The sequence below is a fragment of the Narcine bancroftii genome, chromosome 3 (genome assembly GCF_036971445.1).
Source record: "Narcine bancroftii isolate sNarBan1 chromosome 3, sNarBan1.hap1, whole genome shotgun sequence".
Taxonomy (NCBI): Eukaryota; Metazoa; Chordata; class Chondrichthyes; order Torpediniformes; family Narcinidae; genus Narcine; species Narcine bancroftii.
The window spans coordinates 167106652-167128867 of NC_091471.1; the positions used below are offsets into that span (position 1 = coordinate 167106652).

General features: G+C 40.3%; 1 protein-coding gene across 4 annotated transcripts in view; it reads right to left on the minus strand.

The window, feature by feature from the left end:
- tbck (TBC1 domain containing kinase) overlaps window positions 1-22216 on the minus strand; it is a 278142-nt gene that overhangs the window by 75422 nt on the left and 180504 nt on the right. For all 4 annotated transcript variants that reach the window (XM_069925750.1, XM_069925752.1, XM_069925751.1 and 1 more), the window contains one exon: window positions 17326-17501. In XM_069925750.1, coding sequence (XP_069781851.1) covers window positions 17326-17501 — 176 coding nt within the window. The remainder of the gene's footprint in view (window positions 1-17325; window positions 17502-22216) is intronic.

A 22216-nucleotide genomic window follows, 5' to 3' on the forward strand; every position in this document is an offset into this window, starting at 1 on the left:
ACTCTACTATTCTGAATCAATAATGGGGTTTGTCGTTGTCTCGCATTTTGTACTGCAAGTCGAAGTATTGCTTCTCTATCCAAATAACTCAGACATCGAATTATTACCGGTCTCGGGGGTTGACCAGCTGAGGGTATTCTTCTTAAAGCTCTATGGGCTCTTTCCAGTGCCAATCCCCCAGAGAAAAATTCTTGCCCTAATATTTGCGGAATCCAGTCTTTAAAGAAACAAAGAGGGTTTTGTCCTTCTGTACCTTCTGGCAAACCAACAATTTTCACATTATTCCTTCTGCTTTGATTTTCCAAATAATCTATTTTTCTTTCTAGCTCCTTCTCACGATCTCCTAATTCTATGACTGACTTTTCCACCTTCAACACTTTTTCTGTGTTAGAAGTCACTTGTTGTTTACAGTCCAAAAAAAGTCTGAAATTTTAAAAATTCTTCAAAAGATGCATCCACACGTGTCTTAACCATATTTAATTCTGAACTTATACCAGCATTCAATTGAACCATCTCATTCATTAGAGATGTCAACATAGGTTGAAGAACTGCATTTAATTGCATACATTGTGAATCCGTAAATCTCAGCTCTGCTCTCTCTGACACGGTGGCAGAACAAGGTAACTGTAGCTCCTGCTGCAATTCAACAAAAGCCATTTTAAAAGATTTACTGCGGGTCTGGACTCCCAGCGACGGCATCCCAACTTCTTCAGGGAGTCGCCGCTGGTCTCCCCCCGCATCTTGTCTTCTCATCCATTCGCGAAGAAAAACGACTTCTTCAGATTGTAATACTGCCTGATGCATTTCCTTTTCAGCCTCCCCAGGTGATCCTTGGGATTTAGGCAATGAAGAAATTGAGCCTGGGGCTGTTTCAAGTCATCTAGGCTCCAAATCTTCAGCACTTCAAAAATGTATTTTCCTTTGAACTTGAGAGTTAGTATTTTTACCATTAGTGGCCATAATAATTCCTTAATACTTTAAACTAAAATTTAAAAAGTTTAAACTTGGAAACAAAGTGTTAAAAAATGGGTATTTAAAAGTCTGGCCAGAGAGGTCAAGATTGCACATTTAGACTCTATGCTATCTTGCCACGCCCCGTCTGCTCGAATTGTTTGTATTAGTTTTATGCATCATTCTTTGTGTATGTCTGTAATATTATATAATATTCCATAAAAATGTTGAAAAAGAAAAAGAATCTTGACTACAACAAAGTTTAAGTTACCATGTTAATGACATCTTCTCACTTTTGCATGCTTCTTTTAATACTTTCTCTAACCTATAGACTTCCTATACAACCTTCCTTGAGTCACACAAGGTCCACATCAATGGGACTTTTCCCTAACTGCTGAGCTGATTGAGCTGGGTAGTAAAAGGTTTTAAGAGGAAAAAGTCTTCACTTCTTAATTGGTTACTTTTCACTGATTAGCAACATAGTGCAGTGAAAAGCATTCAATTATATTGGTTCATTCATTCAGCAGATGGCATTCATTTCCATCCCATGTATGCTTTTACATTTTAGTTATGCACCAACAAACAAGATTAAACTTGAAACAGTATCTCAAGACTTTAGAACAATTTTCTCCTTACTCAGGCTTACAACTTGACGACCTATATAATAGCTAAAACTTGAAATATAGCTCATTCAGCTTTAAACTGAAATTGGAAGAGTGACAAGTGAGCTAGCTGTGTATTCTCCACACAACTTCTTCATGTTTTTAAGTTGAAAAACCTGTCATCATTCCCTGTTGAGTATTTGTCAGAAAACATCCCTGAGCTAACTGCATTTTCAGTGTGCCTTATTTAGCATGCAAAATCTTTAATCTCTTGCATTTGCCAGATCACTTCAACGCAAAAGGAACTGGATACTTACTTGAAGACATAATTGTGAACTGATTTCTTTTTCTCATGTGTACCTAGATACAGTGAAAAAACATGTTTTGTGTGCTAGCCAGGTAAGTCAACCCATACTTAGGTGCAACAGGTACTGCAATAATAAAATAAAAATTGCAGAGTCCTAAACACAGAAGCATATTTTTATACTAGGCACAAAGATGTTGAGGTGTTTGAAGTACAAGTTCAAGGACAATCTAAATACATTTTAAAAAAAACCCAACTGTTTGTCTTCTGAAAAATTGCTAGCTTCTCTATGAAGTAACTTATAAACAGTGATGAACATTAATATAACTATCAGAAATCAAAATCAATTGCACTCATTACTTGAGATTCAGTCGTTAACATCAAGGATCTTGAATTTCAAGGAGAAAATAAAGATATTATTTTGCCTATAAAAAGACTGAAAACTTCAACACTGAGGGAATATCGATAGGACCCCGACATTGCACCAAAATTCAATGTTATAACACTTGGTAAAAGCAAGGAATTAGGCATCAGGAAAATAGATATAATAGAATGTGGAGGCAGGAATTTTGTTTTTGCAAAATTCTGTTTTCCGAGGGACTAAAACTGCAAGGCAGATTCTTAACAAAATAATCATGAAAAATACCCAATATATGCTGGTGTGGTGAAATAGTGGGCAGCAAGATCCTAGAGAGGACCGCACAGCTCCCTTTGTTCTAATTTGAAACATTTTTAAGCAGTACCTTATCTATCACAATCAGTCTCCTTCACAATTTTGAAACTTCACTGATTTCTCACAAAACTCTGCTTTCCATCATAGTATCAAGGGTTTAAATCTACCTCATGCACAAACCAGTAAAATGATTCAAATACATTTACTACTTGGTAAAGAGAGAGCAGAAAAAAAATCTCCCATCTGCATGAAACCTAATTTAACACAACCAAGCACAATCCAACTGTGATACTCGCGTGCCCAGGCAGAAAAATGTATCAAAGCAATTATTTTTCAGATAAAGAGAATCCTATCAAGACATAATCAGACACCTGATAATTAATACACAAAATGTACCCTGATGAAGGGCTTCTTGCCCGAAACGTTGGTTATATACTTTTTCCACCTATGGACGCTGTGTGACCTGTTGAGTTTCTCCAGCATTTCTGGAGATATATCGAAGATGTACATTCTGATACAGAGACCAGATATGGAAGCATAATGTTTTTACCTAGAACATTATTTGATATGACAAATTGAAGCATATTAATTCTGATGAGATATCATCAGAATAGTTATTCGAATTATTGATATAGTGTGCTTTTAAAAAAAAAAGAACAATATAACGTGGATGGAATTCAACAAGAACAGAGGAAACAGTGAGATTAATAAGAGCCAAACCTGGTGAAAAGTGAAAGTTTAATTACATTACATGATACAGTGTAGATTCCTGTACGTCAGTTAGACTGCAAAGTCTAGATTTGCTGGTACCTTCGTAATTGTAGTGCATGTTAATTTAGGATAATCTGAATTGTATTTAAGTAAAAAAATGGAAGCAAAATGAGAGCAACAATTCTTACTACTTGTCGCAGAAAGTCGGACCATTTCCTCAAGCCATTCTCCCACCCAACTCCACAACAATGATGCATTTCTCATTCCCCTTTCCCAATGTCTTCATCTTTCTCCATCAGAAGATGAGACTAATCTGAAAGTGCTACATTCTGCAAGGAAGTTCGCAAAATATTGTTCTTACAATCGACCTCAAAGGAGTTACAACACTTTTCATTCTTGCCTGAGAGCATACCCCTTTAAAATGGTCAAAAGACACTTAATACTTTTAAAACACGCCTTTTAAGTGATGTCCATCCAACATGTGGGTCACACAAGATATCAGAACTTCATTTAGAACACTAAAATCTAAGAAGTTTCTAAACTGGATGGAATAATTCAATTTAAACCCCCTGACCAAAATATCATGAGAATTTTTGTTTCATGAAATTACATGGGACTTTTATTCTGCTACTTTTCACATGAGTACCAGCTAGATGGGTACACCATATCCATTTCTATACCTGAATGATATCAGCAACATATCCCTTGTTCTTGTACATCAGCTAAGACACATTCATTCATATTCAATCTGGAGAAATGCATTGACGTTTAACACCTCCACAAGAAAGAATGCCATCCAGCTGAGTTTTCTTTGGGAAACAGCCATATTTTCTAAGAGAGCAGCTTTCTCTCCAGAGTAGAAATGTCAAATACTAGAGGTATTTGATGTGCCTGTAAGACCTTTAAGGTGGAAAGAAGGGGGGCACATTTTCTTTTTACAGAGAGTGGCGATAGATGTCTGGAACAGGCTGCCAAGAGTACTGGTGGAAGCAGATATGATAATGCGTAAAAAAGTTTCTAGATAGACACATATATGGGCAGGAAGTAGCAAGGTATATATTGTGTGCAAGTAGCAGAGTATTAGTTTAATTTAGCATCATGATACAGTGCAGACATTATGTGCCCAAGGACCTGTTTCTGTCCTGTAGTGTTCCACGTTCTAACAGAAAATCCAATTTTGCAAAGTTGCATTACGAGCATTCAGTTAAACCAGAAAATCTGTGGCTGCTGGGTCGAATGAAATACACAAAATTGCTAGAGTAACTCAGCGGGTTATACAGCATACATAGGAAGCAAAAGGTAATCAGGCTTGAGCAATTCATATTCAGGAATCCATCCAGCTCATGATGAAATGGTGAACTGGACCACTCAGATGATGAACCATGTTTCTCCTCCAATTCTAACTCGTGTGAGAGAAATGTACTGGATGAGTGGAGAAATTAATCCTAAGGGCCATCACAATTGTCAAGAAAGGCAAAACCTATCTAAAAAAAAAAATGAAAAAGGAGCTGCTATACACACATGCAAATATTAGCTGAAAATTGGGCAGTCATATGGTCTGGCAATATGATATTCTTAGGGATGTTTAGTGGTAGTGTCCAAAGACAAATTTTCCACCATGAATTTTTGCAAATACTTCAGACAAGAGATCGTTAGTGAAGGTTAAAAGGTTTGGAAAGATGAGAAGGTCAGCAATGGATTTAAAATTTAAGAGTTTTAAAAAATCATGATACTTGGCTGGGTGCTCAGTCCCACAGGATTCATTATCTGGGAACTTTTATTTGCTTTTCAATGACCCCTGGCTTCTTTTTTTTTTTTTTTTTTTTTTTTTTTTTTTTTTTTTAAAAATTTTTATTTTTCACACCATAAATCACAATAGCCATGATATACACTTTTTCTTTTCCACACATTTACAGTGACTTTTTCTCCCTCCCCCCTCCCTCCTCCCAAGCCACCCCCCCATCCCTCCCCCCTCTCATCCATTTTAGTTATACAATCTAGGTTGCATTAATTCAGTTAGACAATGTTGTCATTCAACAAAAATACACCAGAAATTCTACTGAGTCCATTTTTTTCTTCTCTTCTCCTTCCATCAACTTAGGTAATGTTTGTTCCCGGTAGGTTTTCGCTATTGTATTTAATGTAAGGCTCCCATACTTGTTCGAATATTTCAATATTATTTCTTAAACTATATGTTATTTTTTCTAATGGAATACATTTATTCATTTCTATATACCATTGTTGTATTTTCAAATTATCTTCCAATTTCCAGGTTGACATAATACATTTTTTTGCTACAGCTAGGGCTATCTTAACAAATCTTTTTTGTGCATCCTCCAAGTCAATTCCAAATTCTTTATTTTTTATGTTACTTAGGAGAAAGATCTCTGGATTCTTTGGTATATTGTTTTCTGTTATTTTATTTAATATCTGATTGAGATCATCCCAAAATTTTTCTACTCTCTCACATGTCCAGATTGCATGAATTGTTGTTCCCCTTTCTTTTTTACATCGAAAACATCTATCAGATACTGTTGGGTCCCATTTATTTAACTTTTGCGGTGTAATGTATAGTCTGTGTAACCAATTATATTGTATCATACGCAGCCTCGTATTTATTGTATTTCTCATCGTTCCAGAGCATAACTTCTCCCATGTTTCCTTTTTTATCTTTATATTTAAATCTTGTTCCCATTTTTGTTTAGTTTTACCATTTGTTTCCTCATTTTCCTTTTCTTGCAGTTTAATATACATATTTTTTATAAATCTTTTGATTAACATTGTATCTGTAATCACATATTCAAGGTTACTTCCCTCTGGTAAACTCAAGTTGCTTCCTAATTTATCTTTCAAGTAGGATCTCAGTTGGTAATATGCCAGCGCTGTATCTCCCGTTATATTGTACTTATCTCTCATTTGTTCAAAGGATAAGAATCTACTTCCTGAAAAACAATTTTCTATTCTTTTAATCCCTTTTTTTTCCCATTTTCTAAAGGCAAGGTTGTCTATTGTAAAAGGGAGTAGCTTATTTTGCGTCAATATTAGTTTTGGTATTTGGTAATTTATTTTATTTCTTTCTACATGTATCTTCTTCCATATATTGAGGAGATGGTGTAATACTGGAGAAGTTCTATGTTGTACCAATTTTTCGTCCCATTTATATAATATGTGTTCAGGTATCTTTTCCCCTATTTTATCTAATTCTAGTCTCGTCCAGTCTGGTTTTTCCCTTGTTTGATAAAAATCTGATAGGTACCTTAATTGTGCGGCTCTATAATAATTTTTGAAGTTTGGCAATTGTAAGCCTCCTTGTTTATACCATTCTGTTAATTTGTCTAGTGCTATCCTCGGTTTCCCCCCTCTCCATAAAAATCTCCTTATTATTTTCTTTAACTCTTTGAAGAATTTTTCTGTCAGTTGTATTGGTAATGCCTGAAATAAGTATAGTATCCTTGGAAAAATGTTCATTTTAATACAGTTTATCCTTCCTATCAGTGTTAGTGGTAGCTCTTTCCAATGCTCTAAATCGTCCTGTAGTTTTTTCATTAGTGGATTGTAATTGAGTTTATATAATTGGCCTAGATTTTTGTTTATTTGCACACCTAGGTATCTTATTGCCTGCGTTTGCCATCTGAATGGGGATTCCTCCTTAAATTTTGAGAAATCCGCATTATTCATAGGCATTGCTTCACTTTTATTTACGTTTATCTTGTATCCCGACACTTCTCCATATTCCTTCAATTTCTTATATAGTTCTTTTATTGATAGTTCTGGTTCTGTTAAGTACACTATCACATCATCCGCAAACAGACTGATTTTATATTCCCTGTCTTTTATTTTTATTCCTTTTATATTATTATCTCTTCTTATCGATTCTGCTAGTGGTTCTATAGCTAGCGCAAACAATAATGGTGATAGTGGGCATCCCTGCCGCGTTGACCTGCTTAAGTTAAATTGCTTTGATACATGTCCATTTACTGTCACTTTCGCTAACGGTCCCTTATATAATGCTTTAATCCAATTAATATACTTCTCCGGTAAACTGAATTTTTGCAATACTTTGAACAAGTAATTCCATTCTACTCTGTCGAAGGCCTTCTCTGCGTCTAAAGCAACTGCTACTGCCGGTGCTTTATTTCCTTCTACTGCATGAATTAAGTTAATAAATTTACAAATATTGTCTGTTGTGCGTCTTTTTTTGATAAATCCAGTTTGGTCTAAATTTACCATTTTCGGTACCTGTTCTGCTAATCTGTTCGCTAATAGTTTAGCTATTATCTTATAATCTGTGTTTAGCAAAGATATTGGTCTATATGACGCTGGTGAGAGTGGATCTTTCCCTTGTTTTAGTATCACTGTAATTATTGCTGTTTTACATGAATCTGGTAAGTTTTGTGTCTCATCAATCTGGTTGATTACATCCAGGAGGGGCGGTATTATTAGGTCTTTAAATGTTTTGTAGAATTCTATTGGGAGTCCATCCTCTCCTGGTGTCTTATTATTTGGTAAATTTTTTATTATCTCTTGTATTTCTACTGTTCCAAATGGTTCTGTTAATTTATTTTGTTCCTCTATTTGTAGTTTTGGTAGTTCAATTTTAGTCAAAAATTCATCTATTTTCCCTTCTTTCCCTTCGTTTTCGGTTCGGTATAATTGTTCATAGAATTCTCTGAAGTTTTCCTTAATTTCTTTTGGATTATATGTAATTTGTTTGTCTTTTTTCCTTGTTGCCAATACCGTTTTCTTAGTTTGCTCTGTCTTAAGCTGCCATGCTAGGATTTTGTGTGTTTTTTCCCCTAGTTCATAATATTTCTGTTTTGTCTTCATTATATTCTTCTCCACCTTATATGTTTGTAATGTTTCATATTTTATTTTTTTATCCGCCAATTCTCTTCTTTTGGTTGTATCTTCCTTTATTGCTAATTTTTTTTCTATGTTTATTATTTCCCTTTCCAACTGCTCTGTTTCCTGATTATAGTCCTTCTTCATCTTGGTTGCATAACTTATTATTTGCCCTCTAATGAATGCTTTCATTGCGTCCCATAGTATAAACTTATCTTCCACTGATTCCGTATTTACTTCAAAGTACATTTTTAATTGTTTTTCAATAAATTCTCTAAAATCCTGTCTTTTAAGTAGCATGGGGTTTAATCTCCATCTATACATTCTTGGAGGGATGTCTTCTAGCTCTATTGCCAATAACAGGGGTGAGTGGTCCGATAATAGTCTAGCTTTATATTCCGTTTTCCTAACTCTCCCTTGTATGTGGGCTGATAACAGGAATAGGTCTATCCTTGAGTATGTTTTATGTCTAGTCGAGTAGTATGAGTATTCCTTTTCTTTTGGGTTTTGTTTCCTCCATATGTCCACAAGTTTCATTTCTTGCATTGATTTAATTATAAATTTGGTTACTTTGTTCTTCCTGTTAATTTTTTTCCCCGTTTTATCCATATTTGGATCCAAATTCAGATTGAAATCCCCTCCTATTAGTATGTTCCCTTGCGTATTAGCTACCTTCAAAAAGATATCTTGCATAAACTTTTGATCTTCTTCGTTAGGTGAATATATATTAAGTAGATTCCAAAGCTCTGAATATATCTGACATTTTATCATAACATATCTCCCTGCTGGATCTATTATTTCCTCTTCTATTTTAAATGGCACATTTTTGCTAATTAATATAGCCACTCCTCTTGCTTTTGAATTATACGATGCTGCTGTTACATGTCCTACCCAATCTCTCTTTAATTTCTTGTGCTCCAATTCAGTTAAATGTGTTTCTTGGACAAATGCTATATCTATTTTTTCCTTTTTCAGTAAATTTAGTAGTTTCTTCCTTTTAATTTGGTTATGTATTCCATTAATATTTAGAGTCATATAGTTCAGCGTAGCCATTTTATATTTTGTTTATCTTCTCTTTCCGTTTTTCCATCATTACCTTTCCTCCTTTTCCATTTCTGTTTTCTTATTTTCAACTCTTTACCAGACAACATTCCTACAACATCCAACATTTTCCTTATTCTCCTATTTCTATCTTCTTTATCCCCAATCTCCCCTTCCCCTCCTGAGTTGCCCTTTATCCCTTGTCGGACAACCACATCTCCCCTCTCCATTTGGATTTGCGAATCCACTCGCAAGCGTCAACTGATTTTGCAGTGACCGCTCTTTTCCCCCCACCCAGCCCCCCCCAGAAAAGATTTCGTTTTTTATATGTCACAAAGGTCACTCTTTTAGTTCCCTCCTTATTCTCTCTATTCCATTACCTTCCCTTATTAATTCTTGTCTATACTTTCTATGTTTTCCTCTAATTACAGATACTTTCACATATGCCCGTTGTCTCTATTCACTCTTATACCTCTTTACCCGCATACATATCAATCGTGGTCATTTTTACCCTCCTTACCCGTCTTCATCCCTCAGTCTATTTTTGTCTTTACCCACATACATATCAATCGTGATAATTTTTGCTCTCATTACCCGTCTTCATCCCTCAGTCTATTTTTGTAATTGTTCTGCAAATTTTCGTGCTTCTTCTGGATCCGAGAATAGTCTGTTTTGTTGTCCTGGAATAAATATTTTCAATACCGCAGGATGCTTCAGTGTAAATTTATATCCTTTCTTCCATAAAATCGCTTTTGCTGCATTGAACTCTTTTCTCTTCTTTAGGAGTTCAAAGCTTATATCTGGATAAATGAAGATTTTTTGCCCTTTATACTCCAGTGGTTTGTTGCCCTCTCTTACTTTTTCCATTGTCTTCTCCAGCACCTTTTCTCTTGTAGTATATCTTAGGAATTTTACTACAATAGATCTTGGTTTTTGTTGTGGTTGTGGTTTAGGGGCCAATGCTCTATGTGCCCTTTCTATTTCCATTTCTTGCTGTAGTTCTGGACATCCTAGGGCCTTAGGGATCCATTCTTTTATAAACTCCCTCATATTCTTGCCTTCTACATCTTCCTTAAGGCCCACTATCTTTATGTTATTTCTTCTGTTATAATTTTCCATTATATCTATTTTTTGGGCTAGTAATTCTTGTGTCTCTTTAGTTTTTTTATTAGATTCCTCCAATTTCTTTTTTAAGTCTTCTACCTCCATTTCTGCTGCTATTGCCCGTTCTTCCATCTTGTCCATTTTTTTCCCCATTTCTGTTAAGGTCATATCCATTTTATTTATTTTCTTTTCTGTGTTGTTTATTCTTCTTCTTAAATCATTGAATTCCTGTGTTTGCCATTCTTTAAATGACTCCATGTATCCTCTAACAAGAGCAAGTACCTCCTTTACCTTGCCTATCTTTTCTTCTTCTATTTCCCTGTACTCTTCCTCTTCCTCTTCTTCTTCCTCTAGGTTGACCATCTGTTGTTTCTTTGCTGCCCTTTCCTCCTCTTCTTTCTTGTTTCCATTGTCTTCTGTGGTGTCTTCTTGCTGCAGGTGTTCTGCAGCTGTCGTTGCCGGCTGTGGAGATCGACTCCCCAGCTGGTCCCCCCTCCCGTCGGTGTGTTTTTTTGTATGCGCATCGCGCATGCGCGAGGAGTCGCGCATGCGCGGTTGCGCACTTTTACTCGGCTCTGTGAGCCATTGTTGTAGTTCTCTTTCTACCGACCTGAGGTAGTGGGGTCTTCTCTCCACAGCGGGCCTCTTCGGACAGGTAAGGCCTTCACCTTTTTCCTCCGTTGTCTTCTCTTCCTCTCTTCTTTCCGTTGATTTTGATTTTTCTCCTTTTGTCTCCATCTTCTTTCCACCTTTATATTCACTTTTCTTTAACTTGTATTTCTGTGCCTTTGTATTTTCTCTCGTTTTTCCCGACTTTTCTGGAGAGGGCTGGAGTTCACCGTCCGGCCACTACTCCATCACGTGACTCCCCGACCCCTGGCTTCTTGATGAGATGGCAAAAGAGACATAAAGCAGAAGATAGAATTTGGTTTCAATTTGTGTGAGGGAGTACCAATGAGTATCTTTTAACCAAAAAAAAAACAAGCTCTGAATGAAAATTCAATGATTTAGAAGTGCAAAAGCATTTTGGGCCTAATTTAATGGGACTTTAAAGGCAATATCTGAGGTTCCTGGCTTTAAAAAGTAAGCGGGATTCTACATGTTATGTGCTGCAGTGCGAGCAGACAAGTTCAAACTATGAAGGCTGTACTACAGACTTTAATTAGCTTAAAACTTTCACACAAAGTTCAGCATCCCTTCTGGCTCCATGTGCTCTATTCCCACCCAAGGGCCAGCATGAGCCTTTGAATGGGGGCAGTGATTGGCAGGGAGTAGGTGGAGCCAGCCTCCCAGGTTACCTCCCTGCAGGTACAGTAGGTTTCCCCCTGCATTATGCAGGCAGGAATGCAGACAGGTGCAGCCAGTCACAGACAGTCCAGTGGTTGTATCACCATATTCAACCCCTTCTTAAATGAGTCACCTGGGAAGGAGAAAAAAAGGGTCCACCACTGTCTTCATGCCGAGTGTCTGTTAGATACAGAGTAGTAGGGAGAAAAAAACATATTTACAGATTTACAAATTCAAGCGATCATTGCCTTTGGCTCCATCGCAGGACAGGCTCATGGTCAATGGTCAGTGGGTCAGGGCCGCCTGAAGGTTGGCTGGGTCAGGGATGGTTGAGGAAGCTGACGGTATGGGCAGGGTGGTGCATGGCAGTGAGGGGGTGTAGGTCTGGGGTGGATCTGCAAGCAGTGGGGTCCCATGGTTGATGGTGGGTGGGGAGAGGATGTCAGCTCCAGGAGGGTTCTGGAGATGCTAGGCATGTCCGGGATGGCCCCTTGCCAATGCCAGGTCCCAAATCGAGACTGTGTCCTCAGATTCATTGGGGTACACCACACAGGCATAATGTGGGTTGGCATGGAGGAGGTGCACCTGCTCGACCAGGGGGTTGGATTTGTGAGTCCTCATGTGTCTACAGAGGAGGACTGGTCCCGGAGATATCAGCCATTCTGGCAGTGAGACTCCCGTTGCCTATTTCCTGGGGAAGGAAAAGAGTTGCTCGTGAGGGTCTGATTGGTAACCATACATAAAAGTGACAATATGCCATGGAGCACCTCGGGAAAGGCCTCCTGCCAGTAGTTAGTGAACCATCTTTTAGACCTAAGGTACAGGAGAACTGCCTTCCAGATTAGCCTGTCCTCATGTTCTACCTGCCTGTTGCCACTGGGATTTTAGCTAGTTGTGCAACTAGATGCAATGCCTCGCATTATTAGGTACCGGTGCAGCTCCACACTCATGAAGCTGGACTCCCAGTCTCTGTGGATGAATGCTGGAGATCCGAACATGGTAAAAATCTGTGCCAGTGCCTTGATTATGGAGGTGGTGGAGATATCGGGGCATGGGATGGTGAACGGAAACGGGAGTAATCATCTATAACTGAGAGGAAATAGACATTCTTGTTCATGGAAGGTAGTGGACCCTTAAAGTCAACGCTGAGTCGCTTGAAGAGCCAAGTGGCCTTTATTACCTGTGCTGTGCGGAAGAAGCACAGTTTGCACTCTGCACAGACCAGGCAGGGCTCAGTCATGGTCCGGACTTCTTGAACAGTGAAGGGGAAATTTTGGGATTTTACGAAATGGTACAGGCGCATGATGCCCGGGTGGCAAAGGGCAGCATCTGAAGTTGGCTGGACTGTGCACTGGCGCAGGCCCAGGTCCGGGACAGGACATTGGGTGAGTCGTTGAACTTCCTCGGCCTATATTGAATGTTATAGCTGAACCTGGCCAGCTCAACTCTCCAGCGTAAGATCTTGTCATTTTTGATCTTGCCTCTGTGGGTGGTGCTGAACATGAATGCCACAGCATGCTGGTCTGTGAGGAGGATGAACCTCCTGCCTGCCAGGTGATGGTGCCAGTGGAGGACTGCTTCCATGATCGCCTTGGCCTCCTTTTCGATGGAGGAGTGGCTGAACTCTGAGCTGTGGAGGGTTCAGCAGATAAAGGCCACGGGTCTTCCCCTATGGTTGAGGGTGGCAGCAAGAACAACATCAAAGGCATCACACTCCACCTGGAATGAGGTGTTCTCATCCACAACATGCATCGTGGCATTGGTGATATCAGAACTTCTGATGTGGGTGAAGGGCACTTGTGGGGGGGGGGGAGGTGGTGGCTGGGGGGGGGGAGGGTATGAGGGTGTGGACCTTAACTGAGAGACGGGGACCCACTGGGAATAGTAAGAAAACAGTTTTAGGCATCTGCACAGGACCTTGAGAGTGTGAGGAAGGGTAAGTTTGATCAGAGGGCACATGCGTTCAGGGTCAGGACTGATGACACCATGTTCCACGATGCACCCAAGGAAGGTGAGGTGGGTGATGCTGAACACGCACTTCTCCCTATTGTAGGTAGGATTTAATGCCTCTGCTGTCCAGAGGAACTTCTCCAGGTTGGCATCATATTCCTGCTGGTCATAGCTGCAGATGGTGACATTGTCCAAGTATGGGAAGGTGGCTCTTAGATTTATGTCCACCTATCGTACGATCCATTACCCTCTGGAACACAGAGACTCCATTTGTGACCCCAAAAGGGACCCTGGTAAAGGCGCCTGTCAGCATTGAAGGTAGTATAGGGCTTATCCCAGGCATGGATTGGGAGCTGATGATAGGCCAATTTTAGGTCAATGGTGGAGAAAACCCTGTACTGGGCTATCTCGTTGACCATATTGGCAATACGGGGTAATGGGTAGGTGTTTAGTTGGTGTATCGGTTTATGGTCTGACTATAGTCGATGACCATCCTCAGTTTACTGCCCCCTTTGACCACCAGGACCTTGGCTCACCAGGGGCTAGTGCTGAGGTCTATTACCCCTTCAGCTAGAAGCCGTTGCATCTCGGCCTTGATGAGAGTCCTGTCGGCTGCACAGTAACGCAATGTTCTTGGGCGCAATGGGGTTGCAGTCTGGCATCAGGTGGTTGAAGAGGGAGGGATGGAATGGGTACTGTGACAGATTATGTTGTGTTTGGATTGTATATAGGTACGTTTTTGGAAGATAAATTGGGGCAGGTTTTTTTTAGTGTAGGTCACACACAAACACTTTAAAACAGATCTTATTTAAAGTACTAGAGCTGTGCTCATGCTAGACATGTCGGCCCCAGAGCCATTGCAAAAGCTTTGGAGAGTGCCCAAGAGATTTCACTAAAGGTAACAAATAAAAGAACTTGTCGGAGCCGCAGACTGTCTGGAGAAGAACTTGCTGTTCTGGGAGGGTTTTATGTTTTGCAAGCAGAGAGAGTCAAACAGGCTTTCTCTCTGAGAGAGAAAGAGATGGGGGGGGGAGGGAGGGAGGGAGAGAATTCAGATCTGCTGTTTGACAGTCAGCAACAGCAGCAGGGACTGGAACAGGACAAGCTGGCAAGCTTGTGGAAAACCCCATTTGGAAGACAGGTTGTGAGTGCTTGGTTCAGCTTGGTCAAAGCCCTTGTGATTTATACAAGAGAAGAGGACTGGCTGCCTAATGTTTCACATGAAATAAGAGAAACAAAAAGGAACTCTGTGATGACCTGAAAGAAAGAGGTTATCATCTGGAGAACCCAATCCTGAGGGGTCACATTGCTTCGGCAAGACACTGAAGTGGTTGATTAAAAAGGAATTAGTTGTGGGTGTCCAGCATATAACAAATCTCTCTCTGAAAACTGACAGGAACCTTCCTGAGCGGTAACCATTTACCTTTCAAGCACTAAAGCCTGGTAAACTTTATAAATGTTAAATTCTGTGCACAGAATAAGAATTTTCTGCAACTAGTGAACTTGGAGGAATGGGAAGTGAGATTGGACTGTGAATGAAAGAACATTGCTGAACTTACACACATATTACATACACGTGCGCTTAGAATTAGAAGGGGGTTAATTTAGTCAATAGTGATAAGTTAAAGTGTGATTCTAATTTCATGTTTAAAGATAATTAAAAGCAACTTTTGTTTAAGTAACCATTTGTCTTGAAACCATGTTTCAATTTGAGATCAAGAACTTTCAAACTAAAATATAAAAGTGTTTATTTTTAACAATAAAGGAAACAAAGGAGGTCAAGGTTTCATTTCATTTCAATCAAAGGAATGAAAGTTGACAGGCCTGTGCCCAGATGACTGCTCAAATTTTCTCCTTGGGATAACATGTCACAACATTTGGTGCAAGATCTTTATCAACCAACAGGTCAGGGAAAACAGCAGGCTATTTAACACCACGTCCAAAGAAAAACATACATATCCTAACAATTCTGTGGAAGCATTGAAAAGTTAGCAGTACAAATGAATTCTTGTCCCTGGAGCAGAAAAAACAGCACAGGGAGGGACAAAATAGAATCTTAAATAACAAATGCTTTGTCAAATCCTTAAGTGCTTGCAACTTAATGCCGCCATTGGCTATTCTGTTTCTTCAGTTCAATTGTAGCTTTCATAGACCATGCTCCTTTGAAAATTAACCAAATTCCACACTAATCCCAACACTTTACAGGAGATGAATTCAATATGAAGTAACTATAAAAATTAAAGTTTGATCATGAAACTTTTTTGCAACATGCTGACTGTGTAATTAACAGTGATTCTCTATTAAACATCAGTAAGTGGGATATAGAAAATGGAAGGAAGGGTAAGTTCAGCTATAATAAAAATCATAGCAACAACACTAATTACAAAACTCACTGAGATTTATCGATCCTTTAACATTTATTATCCACCAGCGTTGTCTCCGCTCCATCCTCAAAATTCATTGGAGTGACTTCATCCCTAACATCGAAGTACTCGAGATGGCAGAGGCCGACAGCATCGAGTCCACGCTGCTGAAGATCCAGCTGCGCTGGGTGTGTCATGTCTCCAGAATGGAGGACCATCGCCTTCCCAAGATCGTGTTATATGGCGAGCTCTCCACTGGCCACCGTGACAGAGGTGCACCAAAGAAGAGGTACAAGGACTGCCTAAAGAAATCTCTTGGTGCCTGCCACATTGACCACCGCCAGTGGGCTGATATCGCCTCAAACCGTGCATCTTGGTGCCTCACAGTTCGGGGGGCAGCAACCTCCTTTGAAGAAGACAGCAGAGCCCACTTCACTGACAAAGGAGGAAAAACCCAACACCCAACCCCAACCAACCAATTTTCCCCTGCAACCGCTGCAACCGTGTCTGCCTGTCCCACATCGGACTTGTCAGCCACAATCGAGCCTGCAGCTGACGTGGACTTTTACCCCCTCCATAAATCTTCGTCCGCGAAGCCAAGCCAAAGAAGAAGAACATTTATTATCCCTTTTGTTATTTTGGCATACAGTGGTAATTTAATTTATACTATTGTGGTTGCTGTATCTTGGCTGCAGTAAGAATTTCAGGGCATCTGTACATTGTACTTTTCCACACTTGACAATAAACTTTCATTACTATCGGTCAGCCCTATGATAAATGAGTTTTATAAATAAAGTAGACAAACTGAAAGGTGATGAAAAAAGAGAATGGGAAATAAAAAGATTGAGAGAACAAAGCATGTGAATACAGAATGTCCATCTCCTCAGGTATGCACCAAATGATGTGTTCTATTTGATATTATTGGAAAGGTTGCAATCTGTGTCAGAATTATTCCTCTACTTAAAGTGTGGCATTTTAAAAGGCATTGGCAAATAAAGAGGAGTTAGAGGGACTCAGTTAGTCAGGCAGCATCATTGGAGAGAAATGGACAGTCAATGTTTAGGTTGGGATCTGTTTTTGAGAACAGAAACCTTTAAAAGTCTTGCAAACAGATGCACACTCTCAATAGTATAAGTATGCTCAATGTATGTACGTGGTTATATCGACAGTTCTGTGCGGTCGTAGCAAAGTTGTAAACTGCATCTTAACCATTTAATGAGCAATCTTATGTTAGTTTTCAATACAAAGCAACAAGGATGTCTGGACAGAATATTAAACTACCCTTTCTATCTGCCACAAGTCAATAAAGTAAATCAAAAAGAACACTAAAACCTAAAAAAATGTACATAACCTGAGATTATTCATATTTACTGATACGGGGAGGATTTCCCTTTTATTGTAGAAGTTATCTAAAACTGGAATTTGACTGCAGTTTTTTTAAATTAAGTCATATACCTACATTAGAAACTCAGTAAGTGATGTGTCAGGAGTACTCACTAGATCAGTCTTGGGGACATCCTGATAGTCTGCTGAATAGTAAGATGATGGTCGGGGCACACCATTGCTGTCAGATCCAGGCTTGGGTGGTTGGGCATGCTGTCTGTATGTTGCACTCTTTGGTGTCCAGCAGAAAAGATTGATAGACTCTCGCACACAACGCTCAATGTCAATTTCTGAAAAAAAAGTTAAAAAAAATACTTTAACAATGTTCTCAATGCCTACTGGAAAAGTCTCTACCAACCTTTGGGAATCCTTGACCCAAGACTGCTCAAAATGGAATCAGATCATTCAGGATGGTACTGAGAACCATGTTAGAAATGTGCAGGAGTCCAGGATAAACAGCAGGAGAGCACCACTTCCTAAACTACTCACCAATCTGCAGTATCAAGCACCTTCTACCGATGTATGGGAGAATTTGCAGGTCCTACAATGACCTCATCAGCTCCCTCTGAACCCACAGTAACTAGAGTGGAAGCAAGTCATACCCAAATGTGTATTTCAATATGGCCTTCAATACCATCGGGGAAAAGGTTCAGGAGCCTAAAGACGAGCACAAGGACAGCTTCTTCCCCACTGCCATCAGTTTCCTGAATAATCAATGAACCAAAGACACTGCCTTACTTTTCATGCTCTATTATTGTTGGTAATTTTTTTATAGTAATGTTGTAAGATGCCACAAAAACACCGAATTTCATGACTTGTTCATGACAGTAAGTCCTGATTCTGATGTGCTAGAGAAACTCTGCAGGACACACAGCTCCTATGGGAAGTGAAGGGTAACCAATGTTTTGGGTCATGGTTACCCTTCACTTCCGATAGATGGTACGTGACTTGCTGAGTTTCTCCAGCACATTTGTGTCTTGCACTTGACCCCAGCATCTGCAAATTTTCTTGTTTAACTCCTGGAAGCAAGTCATCCTTTACTCTGAAAGTCTGTCTAAGAAAAGCAAGAGTTCTTCATGATTCATCATATCCCTTACATCTATTATTTCAATTTTACATCTCTAATACAGCAAAGAAAATTTTAATGTGATTTAAAAAAAACAAAATTGTAAAGACTTTTGCTGTTCTTCCTTCAATCATCATACTAAAGATGTGAAATAAAAATGAAAAAAAAAAATGCTGGAAACACTGCTGGTCAGAGACCATGTGTAGAAAGAATCAACATTTCAGGTTGAAGACCCTTCATTCTAATCAGGACTTCTTAGAATCTGCAGTCTTTTAATATTTTAATTACTGGTAATCCCTGTATTTATAGGCTTCACCTGCTGTACTGAAACTAATTATCAAATTTGAACAACTCTACCAACTTATGCCTAATCTGTTGAATTTTTAGTTGTGTAATATGCAACTTTGTATCAAAAAGAGACAGCAGCTAAATAAATATTTGATGTAAAAAAAATCCCTTGAGGCATTGGAGCCACACTGAGATAAAACTAGCTGCTTCAAGCAGCCACAAGTAAAAAAAAACATGAATTATTGTGCAAAGGAATTTCTTCTCCTGGGGCAATTGTATTTGTCATATTCTCCAACCATGATTCAAGGAGCAGACGTGTGTGCAGCAATTTGCTTGAGTCTTATATCTGCCTAGTGACGTAATAGAGGCTACATCATTAAATCCATTTAAGAGACAAATGGATAGATTTTTAAATAGGGGAACTTGAGGGTTATGGGAGCAGCCAGGTAAATTGAGTCCACAGCCATGATCTTATTGCATGGCCGAGTTGACTTGATGGCCAGAAGCCTACTCCTGTATTTCTTAGGTTCTAATTGACTCTTTATCCATTAAGTAAATTATATGTACGCAATGAATTGCATTCTAATACCTTAAAATTATATGCAAGATGTTTGATACAGCATCAAGATAATCTGTACAAGATCAGTCAAAGCTTTAGCTAAATATGTCCAGATAAACTGTGCAGTAGTTCAAGGATATAAAGTTCCTTTGATGCTGATTCATTCATAGACTCCAGATATAAAACAGAACAATGGAATATCAAATCTACCTTTCCAAAGCATTTTCTTCCCCCACACAAACACATCTTCAAAGAACATCAACTCAGACTTAAAATGTTACTGATAATCTTAAAAAGGCAAAAACAAAGAATGGCAGTGATCTGTCACCTCAGAAAGAACAAATGCACTGAAATCAAATCTACCTTTAAATTCTTCTTTTCTTTGGCTTGGCTTCGCGGACGAAGATTTATGGAGGGGGTAAAAAGTCCACGTCAGCTGCAGGCTCGTTTGTGGCTGACAAGTCCGATGCGGGACAGGCAGACCTTTAAATACCGCACTTCTAAATGCATTGTATATGGAGGGATTAATCCCTTTCAGGTACATTCTCCACCGAGAATGCGCCTGCAGAAGCGGATTCAGACCTGTGGAATGGTCGTTCAGGTGGCAGTGCTGAAAGTGCAGCACTGGCCATCTGAAAGGGAAAGCTGCGCAGGAGGCACCTCGGAGCACACTCCGGCTCCTGTCCCTTCGGGCAGTCAGGGTTGGGGCAGCAGGGGTGTCAGCGGTGGGGCGGATGGCGCAGGCTGTCAGCACTGGGGCGGCCGGAGCGGTCTGTCTCCACAATGATCCCACTGCCCTGTGCTCTCCCCACAACTCCGTGTCAATCTCCACACTGATCCCACTGCCTCACGCTCTCCCCACAGCCCTGTGTCGGTCCCCACACTGATCCCAATGCTCTGCTCTCTCCCCATAGCCCCATGTTGGTCCCCACACCGATTCCACTGCCCCGTGCTCTCCCCAGAGCCCCGTGTCGATCCCCACACTGATCCTACTGACCCATGCTCTCCCCACAACTCCGTGTCAATCCCCACACTGATCCCACTGCCCCGCGCTCTCCCCACAGCCCTTCCCATTGCTCTGCTCTCTCCCCATAGCCCCATGTCGGTCCTCACACTGATCCAACTGCTCTGCTCTCTCCCCATAGCCCCGTTTCGGTCCTCACACTGATCCCACTGCTCTGCTCTCTCCCCATAGCCCCATGTCGGACTCCACACTGATCCTACTGCTCTGCTCTCTCTCCATAGCCCCATGTCGGTCCCCACACTGACCCCACTGCTCTGCTCTCTCCCCATAGCCCCATGTTGGTCCCCACACTGATCCCACTGCTCTGCCCGTGCTGGCTGCCCCACATCGTGGGGACTGATACAGGGGTGTGGGGAGAGCATGGGGCAGTGGGATCAGTGTGGGGACTGCCCACACCGGCTGCCCCAGCGCTGACAGCCCGCCCCGGCCGCCCCAACTTCTACAGCCTGCGCCGGCCACCCCAGCACTGACAGCCCATGCTGGCTACCCCTGCCCTGACATCCCGTGCCAGGGGGTAGGGGCAGCGAGGAGGGGGGCTGTCAGGCGCTCGCCAGCTGATTGTCATCCCCTTAGCAGTCGCTTTTAGTACAAAGTTCGCTTCGCATGCGCCTCCTGTGCTTTCAAGTGGCCTCCTGACAGCCGCATATGGGCATAATATGCAGCTTTACATCTGGGGATTTTGGCCACCTGAAAGTGCCTATTCTTTTATTCTATTTATAAGACAAATGAATACTGTCAGGTTGCTTTATTTCTTGGATGATCATAGTCATAGCTTTCTTCCCTCTTTCTGGGTTTTTATCCTATATCTCCTGAAAGTGTAATCTTGTTAGGGAATAGAATTCCACCTTCCTTGCTTCATTTGTTCATCCCTGGGATTCATCCATATGGCCAGCCTATGTGAGTCAAACACTTTCCAATAAAGACAAATGCCCAGCAATCACAAACAAACATGCCTATTTCCACAGCCCTGAAACATTGAAACCAACGTAGTTGTCAATTGATTTAATGCTAAGTACAGGATCTTTCTCAGTTGAGTGGTTCTACTTGGCCCTGGGTGATGCACTTATCGCAGGAAGCACTGATTCCTATCAAAATTTTTGAAAGTTAAAAGCTGTGCATTCAACTACCTACCATGGTGATGCCTGGAGGCTTCTGTTGTACGATTGAGCTGCTAAAAAAAAGCTGCTAGATTTCATAAAGCAGGTTTTAAAAGATGACACTTCTTCCTCTGGTTGCTGATCATTCAGGCTATTCTTCACTTGTCCTGAAGAGTATCCATCCAGACAGATGCACTCAATATTTGATATCCTGACGAAGGGCTTAAGCCCGAAATGTCGATTATGTATCTTTATCTTTGCAATATAAAGGATACTTTTGACCTGCTGAGTTCATCCAGCTTTGTGTTTTTACTGCACTCAAACAGTTGCCTGTAGCATGGATTAAAGCGTTTTGTGTTGATACCATTGTTTAGTCCTGCAGGGTATCATTCTTCCTTATAGTTGTGGGAACAATACGACTACAGTTTTTAATAGTAAACAAATGATTTCATTTAATAATAAGACGCCCACAAAGTGAGGAATGAGCATATCAAGTACAACAAATCCTTTAAAACAAGCCCTAATTTTCTAGAGTGAAGCCCTAATTTTCTAGAGTGATGGTAAAACTGCAGCATTCAGACAGAGTATATTTCTAAAGAAACTCAAAAGCTGCAGGTATTGGAATCTTGAGCAGACAAATAATTGTTAAAGGAACTCAGAAGGTCAGACATCAAGACTGGAGGGAAGGGAGTGATATTAAATCCATGAAGGGGGAGAGAACTGGGGGAGAGGTCTACAGGTGATAAGACAGATGATGTGAGTGATAGAGAAACCATTAAGGGGGGGGGGGTTCTGGTGAGGGAAAATTTGCTTTCATATTTACTGGAGTATATTGCTCGTTTTTTGAGTTCCATCTGGACAAATAGCCTGATATAATTTGAAAGCATCAATGAGTACAAATATTCAATGATGTAAACTGAGTCCATGCAAAATTTGGTAAGATCACAGATCTGAAATGACCCTCATTTTTT